The 17,466-nt window shown below is 49.7% G+C and overlaps 8 protein-coding genes across 8 annotated transcripts; 4 read left to right on the plus strand and 4 right to left on the minus strand.

Moving 5' to 3' along the window:
* Positions 1 to 604: 604 nt before the first annotated feature.
* On the plus strand, positions 605 to 3,118 carry CCMA1212_001479 (Amidophosphoribosyltransferase; the record flags this gene model as incomplete). The annotated part of the gene is made up of 13 exons (XM_073698903.1): positions 605 to 628; positions 707 to 776; positions 846 to 1,020; positions 1,081 to 1,227; positions 1,304 to 1,456; positions 1,519 to 1,880; positions 1,939 to 1,955; positions 2,033 to 2,111; positions 2,252 to 2,373; positions 2,454 to 2,531; positions 2,590 to 2,617; positions 2,678 to 3,041; positions 3,097 to 3,118. The coding sequence occupies 13 exons, from the start codon at positions 605 to 607 to the stop codon at positions 3,116 to 3,118; spliced, it is 1,641 nt and encodes a 546-aa protein (XP_073561933.1).
* Positions 3,119 to 4,641: 1,523 nt separating this feature from the next.
* CCMA1212_001480 (uncharacterized protein) lies at positions 4,642 to 5,448 on the minus strand (the record flags this gene model as incomplete). Its single annotated transcript, XM_073698904.1, has 1 exon — positions 4,642 to 5,448. The coding sequence occupies one exon, from the start codon at positions 5,446 to 5,448 to the stop codon at positions 4,642 to 4,644; it is 807 nt and encodes a 268-aa protein (XP_073562471.1).
* A 2,622-nt stretch (positions 5,449 to 8,070) lies between these two features.
* Positions 8,071 to 8,866, plus strand: CCMA1212_001481 (Uncharacterized protein; the record flags this gene model as incomplete). Its single annotated transcript, XM_073698905.1, has 5 exons — positions 8,071 to 8,108; positions 8,165 to 8,238; positions 8,312 to 8,383; positions 8,434 to 8,656; positions 8,731 to 8,866. 5 exons carry the CDS (start codon positions 8,071 to 8,073, stop codon positions 8,864 to 8,866), a joined length of 543 nt encoding a protein of 180 aa, XP_073562470.1.
* A 67-nt stretch (positions 8,867 to 8,933) lies between these two features.
* On the minus strand, positions 8,934 to 9,608 carry CCMA1212_001482 (uncharacterized protein; the record flags this gene model as incomplete). The annotated part of the gene is made up of 4 exons (XM_073698906.1): positions 8,934 to 9,069; positions 9,149 to 9,248; positions 9,321 to 9,436; positions 9,493 to 9,608. 4 exons carry the CDS (start codon positions 9,606 to 9,608, stop codon positions 8,934 to 8,936), a joined length of 468 nt encoding a protein of 155 aa, XP_073562469.1.
* A 974-nt stretch (positions 9,609 to 10,582) lies between these two features.
* On the minus strand, positions 10,583 to 12,418 carry CCMA1212_001483 (uncharacterized protein; the record flags this gene model as incomplete). The annotated part of the gene is made up of 3 exons (XM_073698907.1): positions 10,583 to 10,867; positions 10,916 to 11,692; positions 11,756 to 12,418. 3 exons carry the CDS (start codon positions 12,416 to 12,418, stop codon positions 10,583 to 10,585), a joined length of 1,725 nt encoding a protein of 574 aa, XP_073562468.1.
* Positions 12,419 to 13,687: 1,269 nt separating this feature from the next.
* CCMA1212_001484 (uncharacterized protein) lies at positions 13,688 to 14,091 on the plus strand (the record flags this gene model as incomplete). The annotated part of the gene is made up of 2 exons (XM_073698908.1): positions 13,688 to 13,920; positions 14,005 to 14,091. The coding sequence occupies exons 1-2, from the start codon at positions 13,717 to 13,719 to the stop codon at positions 14,089 to 14,091; spliced, it is 291 nt and encodes a 96-aa protein (XP_073562475.1). The 5' UTR covers positions 13,688 to 13,716.
* Positions 14,092 to 14,415: 324 nt separating this feature from the next.
* On the minus strand, positions 14,416 to 14,843 carry CCMA1212_001485 (uncharacterized protein; the record flags this gene model as incomplete). The annotated part of the gene is made up of 2 exons (XM_073698909.1): positions 14,645 to 14,843; positions 14,416 to 14,577 (listed from the first exon to the last, which is right to left on the minus strand). Exons 1-2 carry the CDS (start codon positions 14,741 to 14,743, stop codon positions 14,416 to 14,418), a joined length of 261 nt encoding a protein of 86 aa, XP_073562474.1. The 5' UTR covers positions 14,744 to 14,843.
* Positions 14,844 to 15,488: 645 nt separating this feature from the next.
* CCMA1212_001486 (uncharacterized protein) lies at positions 15,489 to 17,426 on the plus strand (the record flags this gene model as incomplete). The annotated part of the gene is made up of 5 exons (XM_073698910.1): positions 15,489 to 16,032; positions 16,103 to 16,543; positions 16,605 to 16,960; positions 17,031 to 17,183; positions 17,244 to 17,426. The coding sequence occupies 5 exons, from the start codon at positions 15,489 to 15,491 to the stop codon at positions 17,424 to 17,426; spliced, it is 1,677 nt and encodes a 558-aa protein (XP_073562473.1).
* Positions 17,427 to 17,466: the final 40 nt, after the last annotated feature.

Consider the following 17,466-nt stretch of genomic DNA (forward strand, 5'->3'; position numbering starts at 1 on the left):
GCCTGGTTCACCGTCTGTCTGTTATCTCTCCAACGTCTCCACTGTTCTCTTCAGCGAGGACGACGAAATCGGAGGCCAGTGTTTTTGCCACTTTTTCCGCACTGCTTGAGCTACGAAGCATCGTCCCTGAGATTCCAACAGTTTCTAGTGACTGAAATAGAAGTTAGAAAGCAGCAATAAAGGTAGTGACAAGAAAGTTTACAATTAAGATCAACAACTATCCATGCCAATGCTTGGACAAAGCAAGCACAAGTGCACGGCCTGGCACCAAGCATCCAGAGCTGTTGGGGGGGGAAGATATTCCCTGTACCGACCTTACCTAGTAGTACTAGGTATCCAATGTGAACCCCACGTTCCCTTGCAGGCCGTTTAATGGATCTAGTCTGGCAGATCCTGCGGGGTTTAAAAAAAAAATCCAAATCGCGAAACTTGACTCTCTGCGCCAAAACTTGCCTCCCCTCGAGACGTTTTGCGCCGCAACCTGCGTCACCACGAGCGTCCATTGCGTCTCTGCAGCGCGTCCCTGCGTTGTCGTGCTGATTGTCAACAGCTGAGGCTCACGACTGTTTTTATTCCGTCAAATCCGTCGTGAACAGTCGTCAAAATGTGTGGCGTCACTGGCTTGATGGTTCGTCTCCTCCAGAGGGAATCCCGCTGCAACGCTGGCAAGGATCTCTGCTAACTCTGGACAACTTCTGAAATCTAGCTCGGCGACCCGGAGGCCACTACGGCTGCCATCGAGCTGCACGAGAGTCTCTTCTACCTCCAACACGCAAGTTTTGACTCCTGTCCGTGGCCATGCCTGTTTGCTCGAAGCTAATAGGGACGAAACAAAAAATAGCGAGGCCAGGATGCTGCCGGTATCTCGGTCTGTAACGGAGGCCGGGTCTACCAGCGGAAAGGCTTGGGCATGGCGCAAAAGGTCTTTTCCGAGTTTGATGGGTTCGCTCTCCTCGAGCAGCTGCCTGGTGCTTTCGGCATTGCCCACGTCCGCTATCCCACCGCCGGCACTTCGTCTGCGTATGTGATGCCCTCGTTACTCGATCGATGCCCCGAGCAGATGCTGATACAAAACGATAGATCTGAAGCGCAGCCGCTCTACGTAAACTCGCCCTTCGGCCTGTCCATCAGCGTCAACGGCAACCTCATCAACCCCGACTACCTTCGCGAGTTCCTCGACAGCGAGGCCCGCCGACACATCAACTCGGACTCTGACTCCGAGCTCCTGTGCGTCTCTACGCCTTTATAATCATGCGCTGGTTGGATGCCACTCTTGGGGCAGTTTCTGACTTTGAAGCCACAGGCTCAACGTTTTTGCACACTCGCTTAATGAGCTCGGCAAAGCTCGAGTAAATGTCGACGACATCTTCACCTCTCTGCGTGACGTGTATGCCAAATGCCAGGGAGCTTATGCCTGCACTGCCATGGTCACTGGTTTTGGCATTCTGGGCTTCAGGTACGTTGCTTTGACACCATGTCAAGAAATTGGATCCAGTTTTGACACTCGATTGATTACAGAGACGCAAACGGCATTCGACCTCTCTGCTTCGGCTCTCGACCCTCCCAGACCCTGCCTGGAGCCAAGGATTACTTCCTCGCCTCGGAATCCGTTGCTCTCCGACAGCTTGGTTTCACCGACATCATAGACATCAAGCCCGGCCAAGCCGTCTTCTGCCAGAAGAACGGCACTGTCCACTTCCGCCAGATCGTGGAGCCGAGATCGTATACCCCTGACGTGTTCGAATACGTCTACCTCGCTCGACCTGATAGCTGCATCGACGGCATCTCTGTGCACCGCAGCCGGCAAAACATGGGTGTTAAGTTGGCCAAGAAAATGAGGGAGGTTCTGACTGAAAAGGAGATTGCGGAGATTGATGTTGGTACGTAGCTGAGGCCCTTGAAAATGCTGATGAATCATGCTAACATTTGCAATTCCAGTCATCCCGGTTCCAGAGGTGAGGATTACTTTAGCCTGCATACAGCTGCCAGCGAAGGTCCAGTCTCTCCGATCTCGTACTCACCTGCCAATCAGACTAGTAACACGGCCGCGGCTACTCTGGCAAGTTGTCTTGATCGTCCCTACTCAAACGCTTTCGTGAAGAATCGCTATGGTAAGATCCTCTCGCACGGCAGTACGAGCATCAAGAGCTAACTTCAGTTTTGTCTTCCGCACTTTCATCTTGCCTGGTACGTTAAGCCCCTCTCCCGTAATGAAAAAAACTTCGAGATTGAAATACTAAACTGCTTCCAGGCCAGGAGGCGCGAAAGAAGGGCATTCGTCGAAAGCTCTCCCCCATCGAATCCGAGTTCGACGGAAAGGCGATTTGCATCGTGGACGACTCCATCGTGCGAGGAAACACGTCGCGTGAGATTGTACGTGAAGCTTGAACCACGAATAGCTTCTGCTACTGCGTGCTCCAACCGTTCATCTTGTGGCTAATGTTTGACATTAGGTCCAAATGGCCAGAGAAGCTGGAGCAACTCGCGTCTACGTTGTCTCATGCTCTCCTGAGATCATGAACCAGCACATCGTAAGTCTTAAGATTCGACTCTGTCTCGGGTTGTGTTAACCTAGTGCGACTTTCACAGTACGGAATCGACCTCGCGGACCCTGACGGTAAGAAACATCCCATGAAACGCTCATGGCTACTGCAGCCTGCTGACCAGCGTCCCGTAGAACTTGTGGCATACAACAGAACCACCGAACAAGTGGCCGAGAACATCCAGGCGGACAAGGTGATTTTCCAGAGCTTGGACGACCTCAAGGCGGCCTGCGTCGAAGCGGCTGGAGAAGGAAGCGAGGTCAAGGAGTTCGAGGTCGGAGTCTTCTCCGGCAAGTACATCACCGAGGTGCCCGAAGGCTACTTTGAGCACATTAGCCAGCTTCGAGGCAAGAACAAGAAGCGCAAAACGGCCAACTGCTCGGAAGCCATGCTGATTGCCAACGGCGGCGTTGTCAATGTGGCTGCCGGCCAAACCGGGGCACAGGGCAACGGGACCAGAAACGGCGTCGAGAGCCCGTCGTACCGGGAGGATATCAAGTAAGTGACTGATATGACCTTTTTGCAGCGGGGCATGTTATTGACAGAACCATAGCATCTACAACATTGCCAGCTAATCGACAACTTTCGGAGCTGTACTGGCATATAGACTATTTGGACCTGGCTTCATCGATCGCTTGCGCCAGATTGAGAGAACGCGGGATTTGTGAAGAAATGCGGGAGAATTTGAAGCATCGTGGAACTTGATCAACTCCACCAAGGCAGAACACATGCCGGAAATTGATGGAGTCTGTCGGCTCTGTTGCCAGGAGCACTTGGGGATCAGGCGGGATAACCCGCTGTGGCTCGGAAGGCGCTGGGTGGCACATCCAATTCTGCGTGTGTTCTGCGTCAAGGAACCGAAAAGGAGACAAAAACAACATGGAGGAAACAGACATGCTGTCTGTTTCCTTGGCATCATCATTTTGGCGCGAGCAATGAGAGGCAATACATGGATTTACTGCAGGGCGACATATAGACGACAAAGAACAAAACAATGAATTAGCCTCAGGGCGTTGGCCTTTTTTGCTTGCTTGGGACATGTGAATCCAGCAGATGTTGACGCTGGGGCTTTGTGACAGCAGATCAAGGTCACGTTATTGGATATCACTCGAAACCCCTGCTCTTCTGGTCTCGGAAGCCTGATGATGCGGTTGCCATGCTGCCTCACTATAAGGTGACCGAGGAGAGAAGTCTTGTAGAGTCTGCTGGTTCTGCGGGTTGGCCGGGGGGCCCCTGTTGGTGTTGCCGTTGGCGATGCACGTGTTGACGGATCCTGCGATGAGATCGTCCAGTCCTGGTGGCGTGGCATCGAGCGTTGCATTCTGTGGCGCTGTCAATTTTCACATTAATGGGCTTTATTACATGCTGTGAGAAACGAGATGGGGTACTGCCATCGCTGTGCTCTAGAAGCTCCACGAGGAATGCTGTTCAATGTACAATAACAGATCAAGACTGCGATGAGGCGGTTGAATCTGGTGATTTGCAATACCTAGGTAGAAGACTTCATGGCAACTCATGGTAGAGACTAGTAGGTTATCAAGAGGCTCTAGGTGTAGCATTCATGGACGATTATTAGAAGTTCTTTTTGGTCCTGTTCTTGATGCGTTTGGCAGAGCAATGATGAGGCATCGCCACCTTAACTCTCTACTGCAAGCGGCTTTACAAACTTGCACTGAAAGCATGCCTCGGCACATTAAGAGATTGACTGTTGGCGGAAATAAGGACGGTAGTGAAATGAAGTGACGTCTGTTCAGCTGTTAAGCTAGATGTAAAGGACCCTCGATAGACCCTGTCGTGGATCTACTGTAGGGAATGCCTTGAAAATCCTTTCCTAAACAGTTTTACCGATCGTACGAAAGACTTTGTAGGATCTGCTGATGCATTATTTACGCTTATATAGGTGCTTAATTCAAGATAGGTGAGTAATGAACATGAAAAAACACTGCAAGATTCAGTCTGCAGATCTCGCTTGTAATGTGCACGCCGTTAAAAGTCTGAGATTAAAAGAATAGCAAAACGGCCAAAAGCAAAACATCAAGGCCAGCTAACTGCTATCTATCGAAAAGAAGAGGGGGGAAACCCGCACTTTAGATGAAAGTCATGCATGCACACTCATCTCAGGAGGGATCAGGGCTGCCAGTGCAGCCAGCAGCGCAAGCAATGTCGGCGCCGCTGCCACGCGAGGGCTGCCCGAAGCGGGAAACGAAGTCGGACAGGTGAGGTTTGAGTTTGAAGAGCACACATAGCCTGTTTCTCGGGCAAAGGCGGATAGGCTGGCCGCGGCCGCAGAATCGATTGTCGCCGCGCACGGGTTCGTGGTCGGACTGGGCCCGGGCATGCCACATCCGACTTGGCTCCAAGAGGTGAAGTTGAATGCCAGGGCTTGCGCGCTGCCGCACACGTCGGCGGATGTGGCCGCCTCGAGGTCAGGTGCCTGTCCAGACTTGCTCACGGTGAAGACGGTATAGAAGGTTTCGCTGCGCGTCGTGTATTGAGAGCAGTTGGTGTACTCCAGGCTCCAGGCAAGGGTCCAAACGCCGTCCGGGTAGGCAACGGTGTTTACAGAAGCGCTGACCAGGAGAGGGTCGTTGGACGGCTGGGGCTCGCTGTACACGTCGATGTCGACATCGAGGTGGCCGCCGCCAATAGAGCCCGGCGATCTCTGGTTGTTTCCCTCCCACAAGTCCCATCTGATTACGGCCTGCAACGACTTGGACAGAATCGGATTCTGCACCCCAAACACGATGGGCATCAGCGGGCTGGGAGCGTAAGTTGTGTTGTGAGGGATTAGTAAGTCCACTTCGAAGGCGGCAGGAAAGTCGGGAAGAGAAGCATCGCCCATTGCAGTCATCAAGCCGGTCATCACCACAGCCAAAGCGAGGTGGGCATGACTGGAAGGGCCCATGTCGGATGATGAGAAAGCCTGGAGGGGAGGGAAATGGAAAGACGAGTTGGCGAGTAGCCTGCACTGGGCAGCTGGATGCCAAAGGGAGCGAAAGGACTTTCTTTGAGGCGGGAGGACAGAGGGACGAGGAGGAAGAAGAAACAATCATTCTCGAGTCGTCTCATCGACACGATCGTGTCGTTCGAGTTGGCGGGTTGCGGTCATCACATGCGGTAGGTAATTTCGTGCTGCATGCAAAAGGCGCTTCCCATCAGGGGCATTTGAGGACTGCACCCACAATCTGTATGAAAAGCACGGCTTCGCGGGAAAGACGGCACGCAGGAACCGTTGGTTGACCCTTGTTCGATACCTTGTCGATCCCATTAGTTGGTCCAATGGTAAACCAGATACGGGCGATATATCTACTCTGCTTGGAGACCCCCGTCAGGAACAGGAACAAGCCGGTAGATGTCCATAGCCCGCTATCCACCTATAAGTCCTTTAGCCTAATGCTCGCAGTGGTTCTGTTTTACTTATTAGCAGACTATCCGATGTCTGTTGGTCCTGTTGTAATTGAACAGTCAATTCGACGTCCGCTGACTTACTCCATGTCTTCTTCCAAAGCATGATGGATCTAGCAACTGAACAGTATACAAGCTTGCAATGTGAGTTTCCGTCTCCCATAACTATGACCCATATGAAGAAACGTTTTCTGATGACGGCTTTCCTTACCAAGGTATGTATGAGTAGCAAGGAAGTCGTGGTATGAACCTGAACCTGGGGAAAAGTGATATGTAACGTTGGACTTGAGGTTTTCCTGGCTGACCAACAGCAACTTGATGTGGGTTTGGTAGCGGATAGGGCCATGAAGATGCATCTCCGAGAGGTTCAACGTGAGAGTCATTCACCGCCTTGACTCGACAAGCCCTCAGCACGTCGCTTCGGAATGTCGCATATCGTTCTTCTCTCTGACATCTCATGGGCGCAGCACATCTCCCATACTGTAGGATTCATGCTGTGGCATAGTTCGCTACCTGCTGTATAAATGTGTCAAAGGCACAGAGCAACGCCACGTTATAGAATCACTTGATTTAACTACTGAAGCCCGATTCGTAGAGAAATAGGATCATTGTGACAACTCTTAGAAGGCGTCATCCCATGAAGATGAGCATATGTCGTTTCTTTTCCGTTAGGCCAAGCTTTCTCTACACCATTTGCGATTACTCCTGAACCTTGATGAAGAACCTGATACGGCTCCGACTACTCCATTATCCATGGGCTTATACGCTTATAATGGGCAAGGAGTTGCATATGAGCGAGCCTGCATTCCTCTTGCAGCAAGACACGCTCATTAATCACTTCTGAACTGTCGTTGGTGGCCATTGGAGACTTGAATACAGCTTGTTAATGAAACAGGCCGTTGAGAGAGGCTTCATGTACAGAACCCTCCGGCCCTTCTGGCCGTTCTGGGGGTCTACGACGGTAAAGGCGGCGTTATTCAATAATGGACCTTGCGCCCCCCGCCGACTTTGAGCGCTTCAGAGTCGCCTGTGGGCGTCGCTGGAGGTATAAAGCGTGTGCGGACAGTCGTCGCTTGTCTCAGTCCAGGTTGTTAACCACCTTGATCAGGAGATGAGACTTCCAACCTCGTTCAAGTCCGATGCAAGGGGAAACGGGATTTTCGTGCGACGGATCAGGGCCAGACATTTGTGCCGTTAATCAACATGTCGGTAGTAGTCATATTAATGAGCGTCTCAACGGGTAATGGTAGGGACGGTAACCGCTCCGGAAACGTCAACCTTGGTGAGAGAGGCTAAAGCGAAGTGTTGTCTTTTCCGAGCCAGGGTATGGTCATGCTATGACCTCTGAAGCCTCCTCATCGCCAGAAGGGGGACCGTCTCTGCATGTAAGCTTCGGGTGTGCCAAATTGTGGCGACTCGCACATTGCCACCTTTGTTGACGTTGGCCGTTCGAAGCATTCGGCAATTACCAGAGAGCGCTGAGCTTTGCTCCAAGGGATGCCGAAGGTTTGAGGTTGTTGGGATAGAATAGTCAAGAGGAGATAAATAGTTTGGAAGAAACACGCCTGGCCAGTTCGCATAAAACTGGCGATCTCGGACTAGACTGGACTTACACCCTGGCACCAAATTCTTACCTCTTTGGAATCAACCCCTAGGCGGCTCAGACATTGCTTCCATTGGTGCACAATCGTCGTGCCGTGAATCGTCTTACCTAAACCCTTCCTTTTTCGCTCGCACGACTGCCCTATTCGCCCCCGCGAGCTGGACTCTCGTTCTCATAGTAATCGGGCGAAGTGCCGAAATGAGTTGTGCGGCTTTGCTGAGCTGGCTTGGAGTTTACGCTCTCATGACTCGGATAGAGTGCGAGCGCCCGACCACGCTTGGGCGGACGAGCGAATTCGACGCCTGGACCTTTCTGATAATAGCCCCGACTTCATGGTGCAGGACGATGCGACGCTGGGCCGTTGATGTGATTCTACCCGTACTATAAGTTGGAAAGCCAGATATAAAAGAGCTGAAATCTCCATCATGAAACAATATTTATCCGCTAGAATCTACAATCTCGTTAAATTCCATATAGCCCATGAACCCAATATCAACCTCAAACGCTCGAGCAAGGAAAATGGCTGAGACTGTTGCTGATCTTATTGCAACTCACGAGTCTGTTCTCGCAATATCCGATTTGTGATGGGACGTTCCTGACCTGAAGATAATAGACCCAAGGGGTTCGTCCCGTTGCCCACCCTTGCGGAAGCAACCAAAGAAGCCAAGCCTCGACTCACCATCGTTGGTATGTTGGCGCTGGGCTCCTTTTCACTATATCCGGGGACTCGCTGAACAAAACCGTCTCCAAACGTCGGCAGTGGCCTGTGTGGATCCTCGATGCAGCGTTGACAAGTTCATCGACCTGAACCTTGGGGTGCCAAACGGTGAAAGTTCGTCAAACAAGGCAGAGCACATTTCTCAGAGACTGATTACGGACCAGTGGTCATGGTCTCCCGCAATGCTGGTGGACACGTTCGCCACGCGGTCCGGGATATCCTCCTCCTGGACGCAAGATTCGGGATTGACGAGCTCGTCATCGTTCATCACACAGATTGCGGCACGCTGACGTTTACCGATGACTGGATGCGCGACGCCTTGAAAACGCGGTTGGGCAAGGATCATGCGGAGGAAATTGACCAGGTTTACTGGGGCGGAAACACGGAGTAAGTTGTTGAATCGATGAAAGCTTCTGCAGCGGGAATCATCGTATTCGTGCTCTGCTAATGCTCGGCTACAGTATGGCGGCTAGTGTTAGGAATGACCTCGAATGGCTTCGTGAAGACAAGCTGATCAGGCAAGAGCTTAAGGACACGGCACGGGGCTTTCTCTTCGACATCAAGACTGGAAAGCCTGAGGAGATTACAATCTCTTAGTTACCACGGATCGGAGTGTCTAAAGGAGCTACATCTAGATGGACATGCTGATAGAGCTGTGATTCTATTAGATTGTAATAGGGAGAAACCTCCATATTTGGTTGGCGCTCTGTTGATTCGGATACAGAATAGCATGAGTGTTGTCGGCCGAGTTTCCATACTCGAGATCTATGACGCAGTTTGGGAATCGCACGCTTTCAATCCTAAGTGATGTGTTACAAATCAGATGCACTACTAATGAAGAGAGATGAAGAGGAGGGAGGGACAGGAAGAAAAACATACTGATAGGTGTCGCTGGTAAGGCTGGTGATTTTCCAACGGGTGGCTTCGTTATAGACGGGATCATATACGGACGTGTCGAGCTGAGAAACACCGCCATCGACTAAATGACTAAGTTAGCGATTCCAACTTATATAGGATGGAACAGTAGAGAGGTAAAGTGGTCGAAGCATACTGGGAGCAGTGATCCAGACGTTGCTGAGGGTAGATTTCAAGCTATAAACACCTTTACGAAGAGTGGTCACGATCCACTGCTGATGTTTGTTGGTGGTGTTGTTGGTGTCTCTCGTACTTTGAATTTGTTAGTTGCTACGAGTTTGGGAGTATACATTGGGAGTGAAACTGACAAACCAACTACACCGGCGATGGGGCTGTTGAAGGGGTTGGCGGCGCCATCAATATCAAGAACCGGATTGGTGGAGAGGGTGCTGGCGATGACGTAGATTCCGTCTTTGAGAGGCATGATGAAATGATTTAGGTATTAAGTTTCCGGAGGCAAAATATATCAAAGTTCAGGTGTTAATCTAGTTCTCGAAGTCTTTTGCTGTAGTGAGATGGGTTGAGAATGGGAGTTGCATGTCCTTTATATATATGTGTACTTGTCCTCAGAAGCCTTTACTTTTACAACAATGAAGGATTCACAATTTCAACCTCACTAAATGTCGGACTGCCTCTGGACACATGACTACCAGCTAACATCATCTCTGTTAGCTGCGGCTGAGATGTCATGCCGCTTGTTGTGGAGGCGTTGATCATGTTTACATGGATTGCTTACAACGGGGTTCGAGAACATGGACTAGGATGCCGCATCTACTAGCTGAGCAATCAATAGTTGTCTGATCTAGACTACTTTACCCAATAGGGATCAAGGGCAGTTACCATCTTGAGAGCTGAGATATCTAGCTCCGAGCGTGGCGGCGATTACTGCACGTACTATTGATGACTGCCGTCCCCACCCCTGGCTCCCAGAGCGGCATTGCTTAGCCTACCATAAAAATAACATTATTGGTTCCCTTTAGGTGATATTGGCGTTTCGAGGTGAACGTGCTCTGAATTGTCATTCTCAAGCCGCCGAGGCGTTTTCACGATACATCTCGAGCGTGCTATAGGCGAGCAAGCGCACTGACTCTACTAAGCTTAACAACCTTCGCGATATCCCTTTCTGCATTGTCAAGCCCAAACACTTGGCTTGTCATCGCTGTCTCATCTCGCCTGCAAACTACACGAATGCATGCATAATATCTGTCTTTTCGACTATATATCTTCAAGTGTAGTCTTCCACATCACCAACGTAGAACCATATCATATAGAAGAAGTTGCCAATATTTCCACTGGCAAGTAGAGGTCTGAGAGGTCCCGCCTCCTCGGCCATAATCGGTTGTATCTAGACATTTAAGAGCTTTACTTTACACATAACGCTCAAATCATTTAGTGATCCTACCAAGTAGGGGTTCCTGTCGAACTTGTCCAGGTGGCACCGCCATTCGGGTATGACCGTGTTCCACTGAACTTCCAATACGGGCTCTCAGGTGAAATGGCCAAAAGTCTCCCCAGGAAGGACTCCACCGCTTTGCAATCTGCTCGATGTTTCCGGTCCGGATCAAGCATCGAGTTCTGAATGAATCGAAGGAATTCCGGGAAGAAGGTGTTTGTCATATCCGGGCCCAAGTCTTTGATAAGCACTGTAAACCACTTTGAAAAGTCATCGTTAGACATCTTGTTCTGTGTGTCTTGTTTTACGTTTTTGTGGCCTCAGCAAATAATACGTACCTCATCTACCGAGCTCTTACGCTTGGCCACCTTGTTTTGCGAAAACAGATTCGTCTTCAAGATGAAGAAGTTGTCCTCCGACCACTCTCCTTTACTTTCGTCACTGTTGCCCTTGTCCTCGTCGAGGCGATAGTTCTTGAACTGTTCAATCGCATTGTGTCCACCCATCGCCCATGTAGCGAATTCGGCGAACAGGCAGCCAAATGCCCAGATATCAATCTTCCTCGACCTCACCTTATTCATGTCGTGTTCTGGCGCCCTGTATGTCTGATAGGCGAAACCCATGGACTTTGAATGGGCGGTGCGGGAGATGAGTCGATGAAATTTCATGAGGCCTAGATCCGAGACCTTGAGGGTTCCCAACGATGAGCCGTCTTGGGTAAAGTATAAGACGTTATCTGGCTTGATATCACCGTGGATTCCATAGAGATCTTCATCTTTCTTGGCGGACATGACGTATGGTTCATGGATCGCGAAGAGGTCGCGAATGATGCCGTGACATTGTACGCAAACCCATCGGCTGAATTCAGACCATTCGACTCTTGCAGATTTGACAATCTCATGTGGTGTTCTGCGCCATAAATGATTAAGTGTACCTCCATCTGCCCAGGGGAAGAGAAATCCGCGCTTTTCTCCCTTCTTAAAAGCAGCACATATTTCTATGATATGTCCACCAGGTCGAGCTTGTTGGAAAGCATCAAGCTCCTGCTGAAAGAACTTGTCTCTCTCGTCGGGTGCCATGGGATGCATAGTCTTGAGAGCAAAATGCTCGTGTCTCTGTGTTCTTGGTCAGCATGACTGAAACTCAGTGCATATCTGGGGCAAGGAGGAGGTACTCACGAAACCATTGTGATCTCTATGTATCTTGACCTTTTCCACCAATCCAAACCCACCTGGATATTGTTTCTTGGAGATCTCCTCGATGGGTAATATTGTATGCGTATGTAGGTCGTGGACGTCGCAACGCGTATCCCTAGCTGTAGGAGGAGCAAAGCACGGTGCCAAGACGGACCATTGGTCGTTGGAGAAGCTTTTTATGATGTGGTATGGGTCTTCCTCGTCCGAGAAGCTCAGGTGGGTCGCATCTTGATGCTGAGGAGAGTACAGCGCTGTGAACCCTGGCTTACTGGAGAACGGAAGATCGTTGTCGCAGAGTTTATGTTGCAGGAATGTCTCGATCAATCTGGTTTGGCCGAGGAGAACAAGAATGGTGAATATTCTAAGGCACGGCTGAGGGGTAACGGATCCATCTTCAGCTTGTCCATGACAGATCAACCTCGCGCGAAGCTGGCAAAAGGCAGCATCATGCTCAGGAAACGCCCTGACCAGCTCTTGGGTGACAGCCTGCTCATCGCATAATTCTTTCAATTTTCCACATGGTATGAATTGTCTGTCGTTATCACAGGGGTTGGTCACGAACTCCTGTCTGAGACGTGCTATCAACCTTACAGGCTTCCTGGACGTTCTGCCTCCATTTACCGTGGCAGTGTGAGTAATCGACATGGTATAAATTGAAGAAGTATATAGAATGAGGGGAGCAAGTAGAGGGGGGTGAGCGTGATACAAGGAGAGCCTCGTGTTTTTATTGTAGTTGGTTCATAAGTGCCGCCGAGGTAGAGTGTGAAGTTGTGAGTCGCCGGGAAAGATCCTGCCAACAGGTCCTCTATTTCTAGGACCAGAATGAGGTATTAAATACTTGATTAGACTTATAGACCTTGATGCCTTTTTACTGGAATTCCTCTGAAAAGTTGGGCGTGATGCCAGCATGGCTCAGAGGATTTGGTTGCCTTTTTCTGTTTTGGTGAAGAGCCTCGCACACTCAACAACAGCTAGACAAGGGTATACATATGATGCCACCCACAGCAACGATCGTTGCCTACAGCCTCATTCTTGTATGCACGTTGAGCCAAGGGGCCTCATCTTCCCCTGAGTGCCTTGAAGTGTGCAGATTGAGCGCTGAATCTATCGCCGCAACATTTCATACTATACAACAGGGTCATATTTACAGAAACCCGTTGCACAATCGATAAAGACGACCAGCGTTTTCAAAGCAGATGAGGAGATGAGCGGATCGAGGCCCTTATGTAGGACTTACCCTCCCTTCTAAGATGATAGAAACCGAAGAACGCCTTGCCTGGCGACTCCTGTGTTCTCGATTGTTCCTGAAGCTCTGCGGGGGCATTTTACCGCACTTCTTGTGCCACATGCGGAACATCTTCCCCTCAATGGTGCACCTCTTGATCTTCGTATCTTGAGACATACATATGCGGGTCAAAACAATTGGCCGCAGCCTCGTTGCCTTTGCGAATAGGGTGTCTGTTCGGTAAGGAGGGGGATGAGTGGCGGGAGCGGCCTCGGTCTTTACCTTTTCCTTACAGCCGCTCGCGGCTGACTACAGGAGATTATGCAGTCTAACTGGCTGATGGATGCAATGATTCGTGCCAACTGTCATGCTTTGGGATGGCGAATCTTGCTCTGCCACGACACTGCGCCCCCATAAGTAACCACACATTTCATCCCAAGGGAGGCTCCGGTGACGGTAGGGCCCAATTTGCGGCTCCCTGAGGGGGTCAATGCATTCGTGTTTTGTTTGCCAGGCTTTCGTCATCCGACGCAGGAGAGACCCGAGTCTGCCTTTGCCCTCACTTCTATCTCACGCCACAGCCTGTGGACCACAAGCTGTTTCTTTCGTACCAAATCTCGTCAGAAGACATAATAAGAACAACTTCCACCTTTCGCGCGGTTAGTCTCCATACACACGTTGATGTTCAGCCTTGATTTTCTGCCAAGCCGTCGAAATAATGGACTCGAGGTCAACGTCCGGAATCAACAAACTGCTTTCCACTCTGCGACGACCCCTGAATATGCCCAGTAGTCGATCGAGCGACCAAACCACCCAAGACTGGAGAAATAACGAGCCGCAATGCATATCAGGAGAATATATTGTTCCACAGCGGCTGGAAGCTGCCCTGAGGAGGAATTGGAACACCCAGTATGCCGTCGAGGTAAGTTCAATTTATCTCTACACATGTGGAATTACGAAGAACCGCATGGAAACGCATTGCTTACCATGTGAATCCTGAGTGAAGATGCGGTCGAACGAGTATCGGATTCGGGCACCAGGAAAACTGACCGAAGACGAAATTCGAACATTTTATTCCCCGGGCTACTACTAGACCCCAGCCCTGCCATACGTTCTACCTGTATATACCAAAGCCGACTTTCAATTCTTTCTACGGGAGGTAATGATGTCAGGGCGTTTAATTCACGTTGATATTACGAGCAATGGCGCAGACTGCCACCATCCTTTGTCAGGGCAGGCTCTGGGATGGAAGTTTTGAGCATGCAAATGGTTAGACATATGCCACCCGACATGGCAACGAGATTGATCATACAATTCTTTCAATCTGCTAGACAAGAATTATAAGAGACAAAGCCAATTTCTCGTGCCATTTGTGGCTACGTTGATATGAAGTCCTCTCGATAGCGCATCGCCACAGTCACGCAGTGGGAAGGTAATGCCTTCTCATGTTTGTCTGGATAACACTGATCTCCTCCTTATGACGTGTAAGAAGCATGATACAATAGATCAGGTAGGGAATCTGGTATCTTACGACCGTCAGTCGCCTTATGAGCTTAATCTGCCATTGGTTCGAGATGCGCTGCTGAATGCATTAGGAATACTGTGCCGATGAGAATAAATTCAAGCGAAAGGCGGAAAACGGCTACCTGCACAAGCTTGAAATTTTCTTCACCGAGCATTTCTTCGAGGATCTCCTGGAGCCTCTCCTTCGAACCGTAACTTATGTCGATGACCTGCGTCAACATCTTTTCCTAGAGCGGCTGGAAGGCAAAGCAAACAAGACATGGGATGGATTGTGTCTAGTCATTTCTAGGGTGCTCGCTTTAACTTGGGTCATTTGAGTCGACTAAATCAGGCTCTGCCACCCGAGAAGGATTGGTGTGACACTCCTGATCAATGCCCTCATCCGGCGCCTTCTGCATGTGGCAGTAATGGATGCCTTGAAGGCAATGCTGCATGTTATCGTGTGACACGTCAAAAACCTGCCTTCTGGCCGCATACATACATGTATGCAACCCAAGCCCACCGCTTCTTCCGGTCCTGAGTTGGTCCAATCAAGCCGAGATCCATAGAAGCAGCGCCTGATGTAGCGAGAGGCTCAGAATGGCAGACAGTGGAAACAATGACGATGTTCCAATAGTATCTGCCATTTGACCAAACATTCACAGGCAGCTAATCGATGTTGGGCAGAACTGCAGTTTATACTCTTCCTCCAAAAAGTGCCTCAGCCTAATGTCAAAAAAAATGTGCCTTACAAGGCCTTGACCAGCTGAGAGTAGGGCATCCCTCAGTTCATCGTTGATTGGCGGATTGTTCAGCGAGGACGGGCGTCTGCGGCTTCTCATGCAGGTAAACAAACATCCCTGGCTTCTGCTGCCTGAGGCAAACAGCAAACAACGCTGAGGTAACATGGAAGGCTCAGCCACACTTTGATGGCAATTGTATAAAATGATGATTCATAATGGGTCTCAGCTCATACAGAAAAGATGCATGCACATCTCCTCCCCTGACTGGATTCTCGTCCTGGTACGCTTTTCTTCGACGTACATCCTCTTCTCGCAGACAAAGCACCAGATACAGCTCGAAATGTCTTGGATTAGTCGAAAATCTGAGCCCGACAAGAATGATATAGACCTACTGAGATTCTCCAGGGGTGAAAGCGAAGCATTCAGGATACACAAGCACGAAGAGGGAAGTGAAGATAGTTGTTGTATTGCTGGACAATCCTATACGCAGTTATTGAAACCAAAAGAGGAAGATGAATGGGAGTCGTGGTTACGGACGATTAAACCGCCGGGCAAAACTTCATGCCCAAGAGACGAAAATGACGGCTTAGACAGTCACAGTACAGATTTACCCAGCGTCATAAATCTGGTCATGGGCGGGAGAACGTCTTCTTTGTCCAAGATGCCCCTTTTGGAGGGAGTATTCACAGAGCTGGTGAGTCGACTGAACATACACAGATCGGTTATACGCGCAATCAACAGAAACACGAGCTGTACCTTTTCGCGGATCATATATCCTGAATCTATAGGTATGCCACTTTGAACAGTTCAACAGACAGCATTTTCTTACGCAGCAGCTAGTATATACTTGTAGAACAGCAGAGAGCTGGCCAGAGGATATGGCGTTATCCGTGACATTCTTTCCGAAATTCATGACGACCAATGCCATTTGGTTCGGTTGTAACTTGGAGCAGCGGTTCATCCACGGCCACAAGTTGACAGATTCTTCGATCATTACGAGCAAACTACGCGAATTTGATGGGCAAGTCTTTCACCCCATGATGCTGCCCACTATATTCGCAGAATTCGAAAGGGACAGACACATCGGTCTCGTACGCAAGAGCAATACTCAATTTGTGCAAAGAATGATCGACATTGAGTCGAGAAATGATTGGTTCTATGGTATACAACAGATTCGTGGAGATGTTCGTCAATCACTAGAAAAGGAGTCTCCGTCGTCAACAAGGCAGAGCTCATTCTTCAATGGTATGAAGGGAAGAGTTGAGAGCTTTCTATCAGGCAAGACAGTCTCAACAGCGTGTAAGGAAACCCATACCCAATACTCGTGATGTATCCTCTTTAACTTACCTTGCGCAATTAGCAACGTTTAACACCACGACTACATCAGAGACATTGCGTAATGAAGACGGTTCCATGGATGAAGAAGAGGAAGAAACTTGTGCAATGCTCTGGATCAAGATTAGCCATCTTAAAAACGGACTTGAAAACTGGAAGACCCAGCTGCGCAAGATGGTCGAACATACAAGAGAACTGGAGGACATGAAATTCGGCATCAACCCCGATATGCAAACTGATGGCTGGATTCCAAGACGGAATGCCTTCAAGGAATGCGGTACGCGACTCAGAGAAAGATTGCAAGACTTGATGGATGAATATGACGATTTCATAAGAGATTGCGATCACATCATGGCCGGAATGTCGCTTGCAACACAGCTGGTAACGATCCTCATTCTACATATAGCCTAGTCTTGTCTGCTTGTTCAACGCTGACACCTACTCGCAACAGGACCTCAACCATATTGGCCGTAAGGATGCAAAGCTCAACGAAAACATATCCAAGAGTAGCCTGGCGGTGGCAGAAACCGCCCAGCGAGATGGCAGTCTGATGAAGTCCATCGCCGTTCTCGGAATGATCTACTTGCCGGCAACATTTGTTTGTGTACGTTCCATCGGAAAGTTATCCGAAGTCTGCCTGACTGACAGTGTTCAATATGTGCAGACCTTCTTTTCCATGGGGTTCTTCCAGTGGAGAGGGCAGAGTGAGAGTACAACGACGGTATCGCCGGATCTTTGGATCTTTGGGCTTGCTGCGGTTGCGTTCACTCTGATTACGGTGGGGGTGTTTCTGGTTTGTACAATGAGAAGGAGAGATTCGGTGCGATCTAAGCTGCATCTTGTTTGACAGCGTGTGTGGGAACCTCGGCCACCTCGGCTGTTGAATT

The sequence above is a fragment of the Trichoderma ghanense genome (assembly GCF_004382785.1).
Source record: "Trichoderma ghanense strain CCMA-1212 chromosome Unknown scaffold_1, whole genome shotgun sequence".
NCBI lineage: Eukaryota > Fungi > Ascomycota > Sordariomycetes > Hypocreales > Hypocreaceae > Trichoderma > Trichoderma ghanense.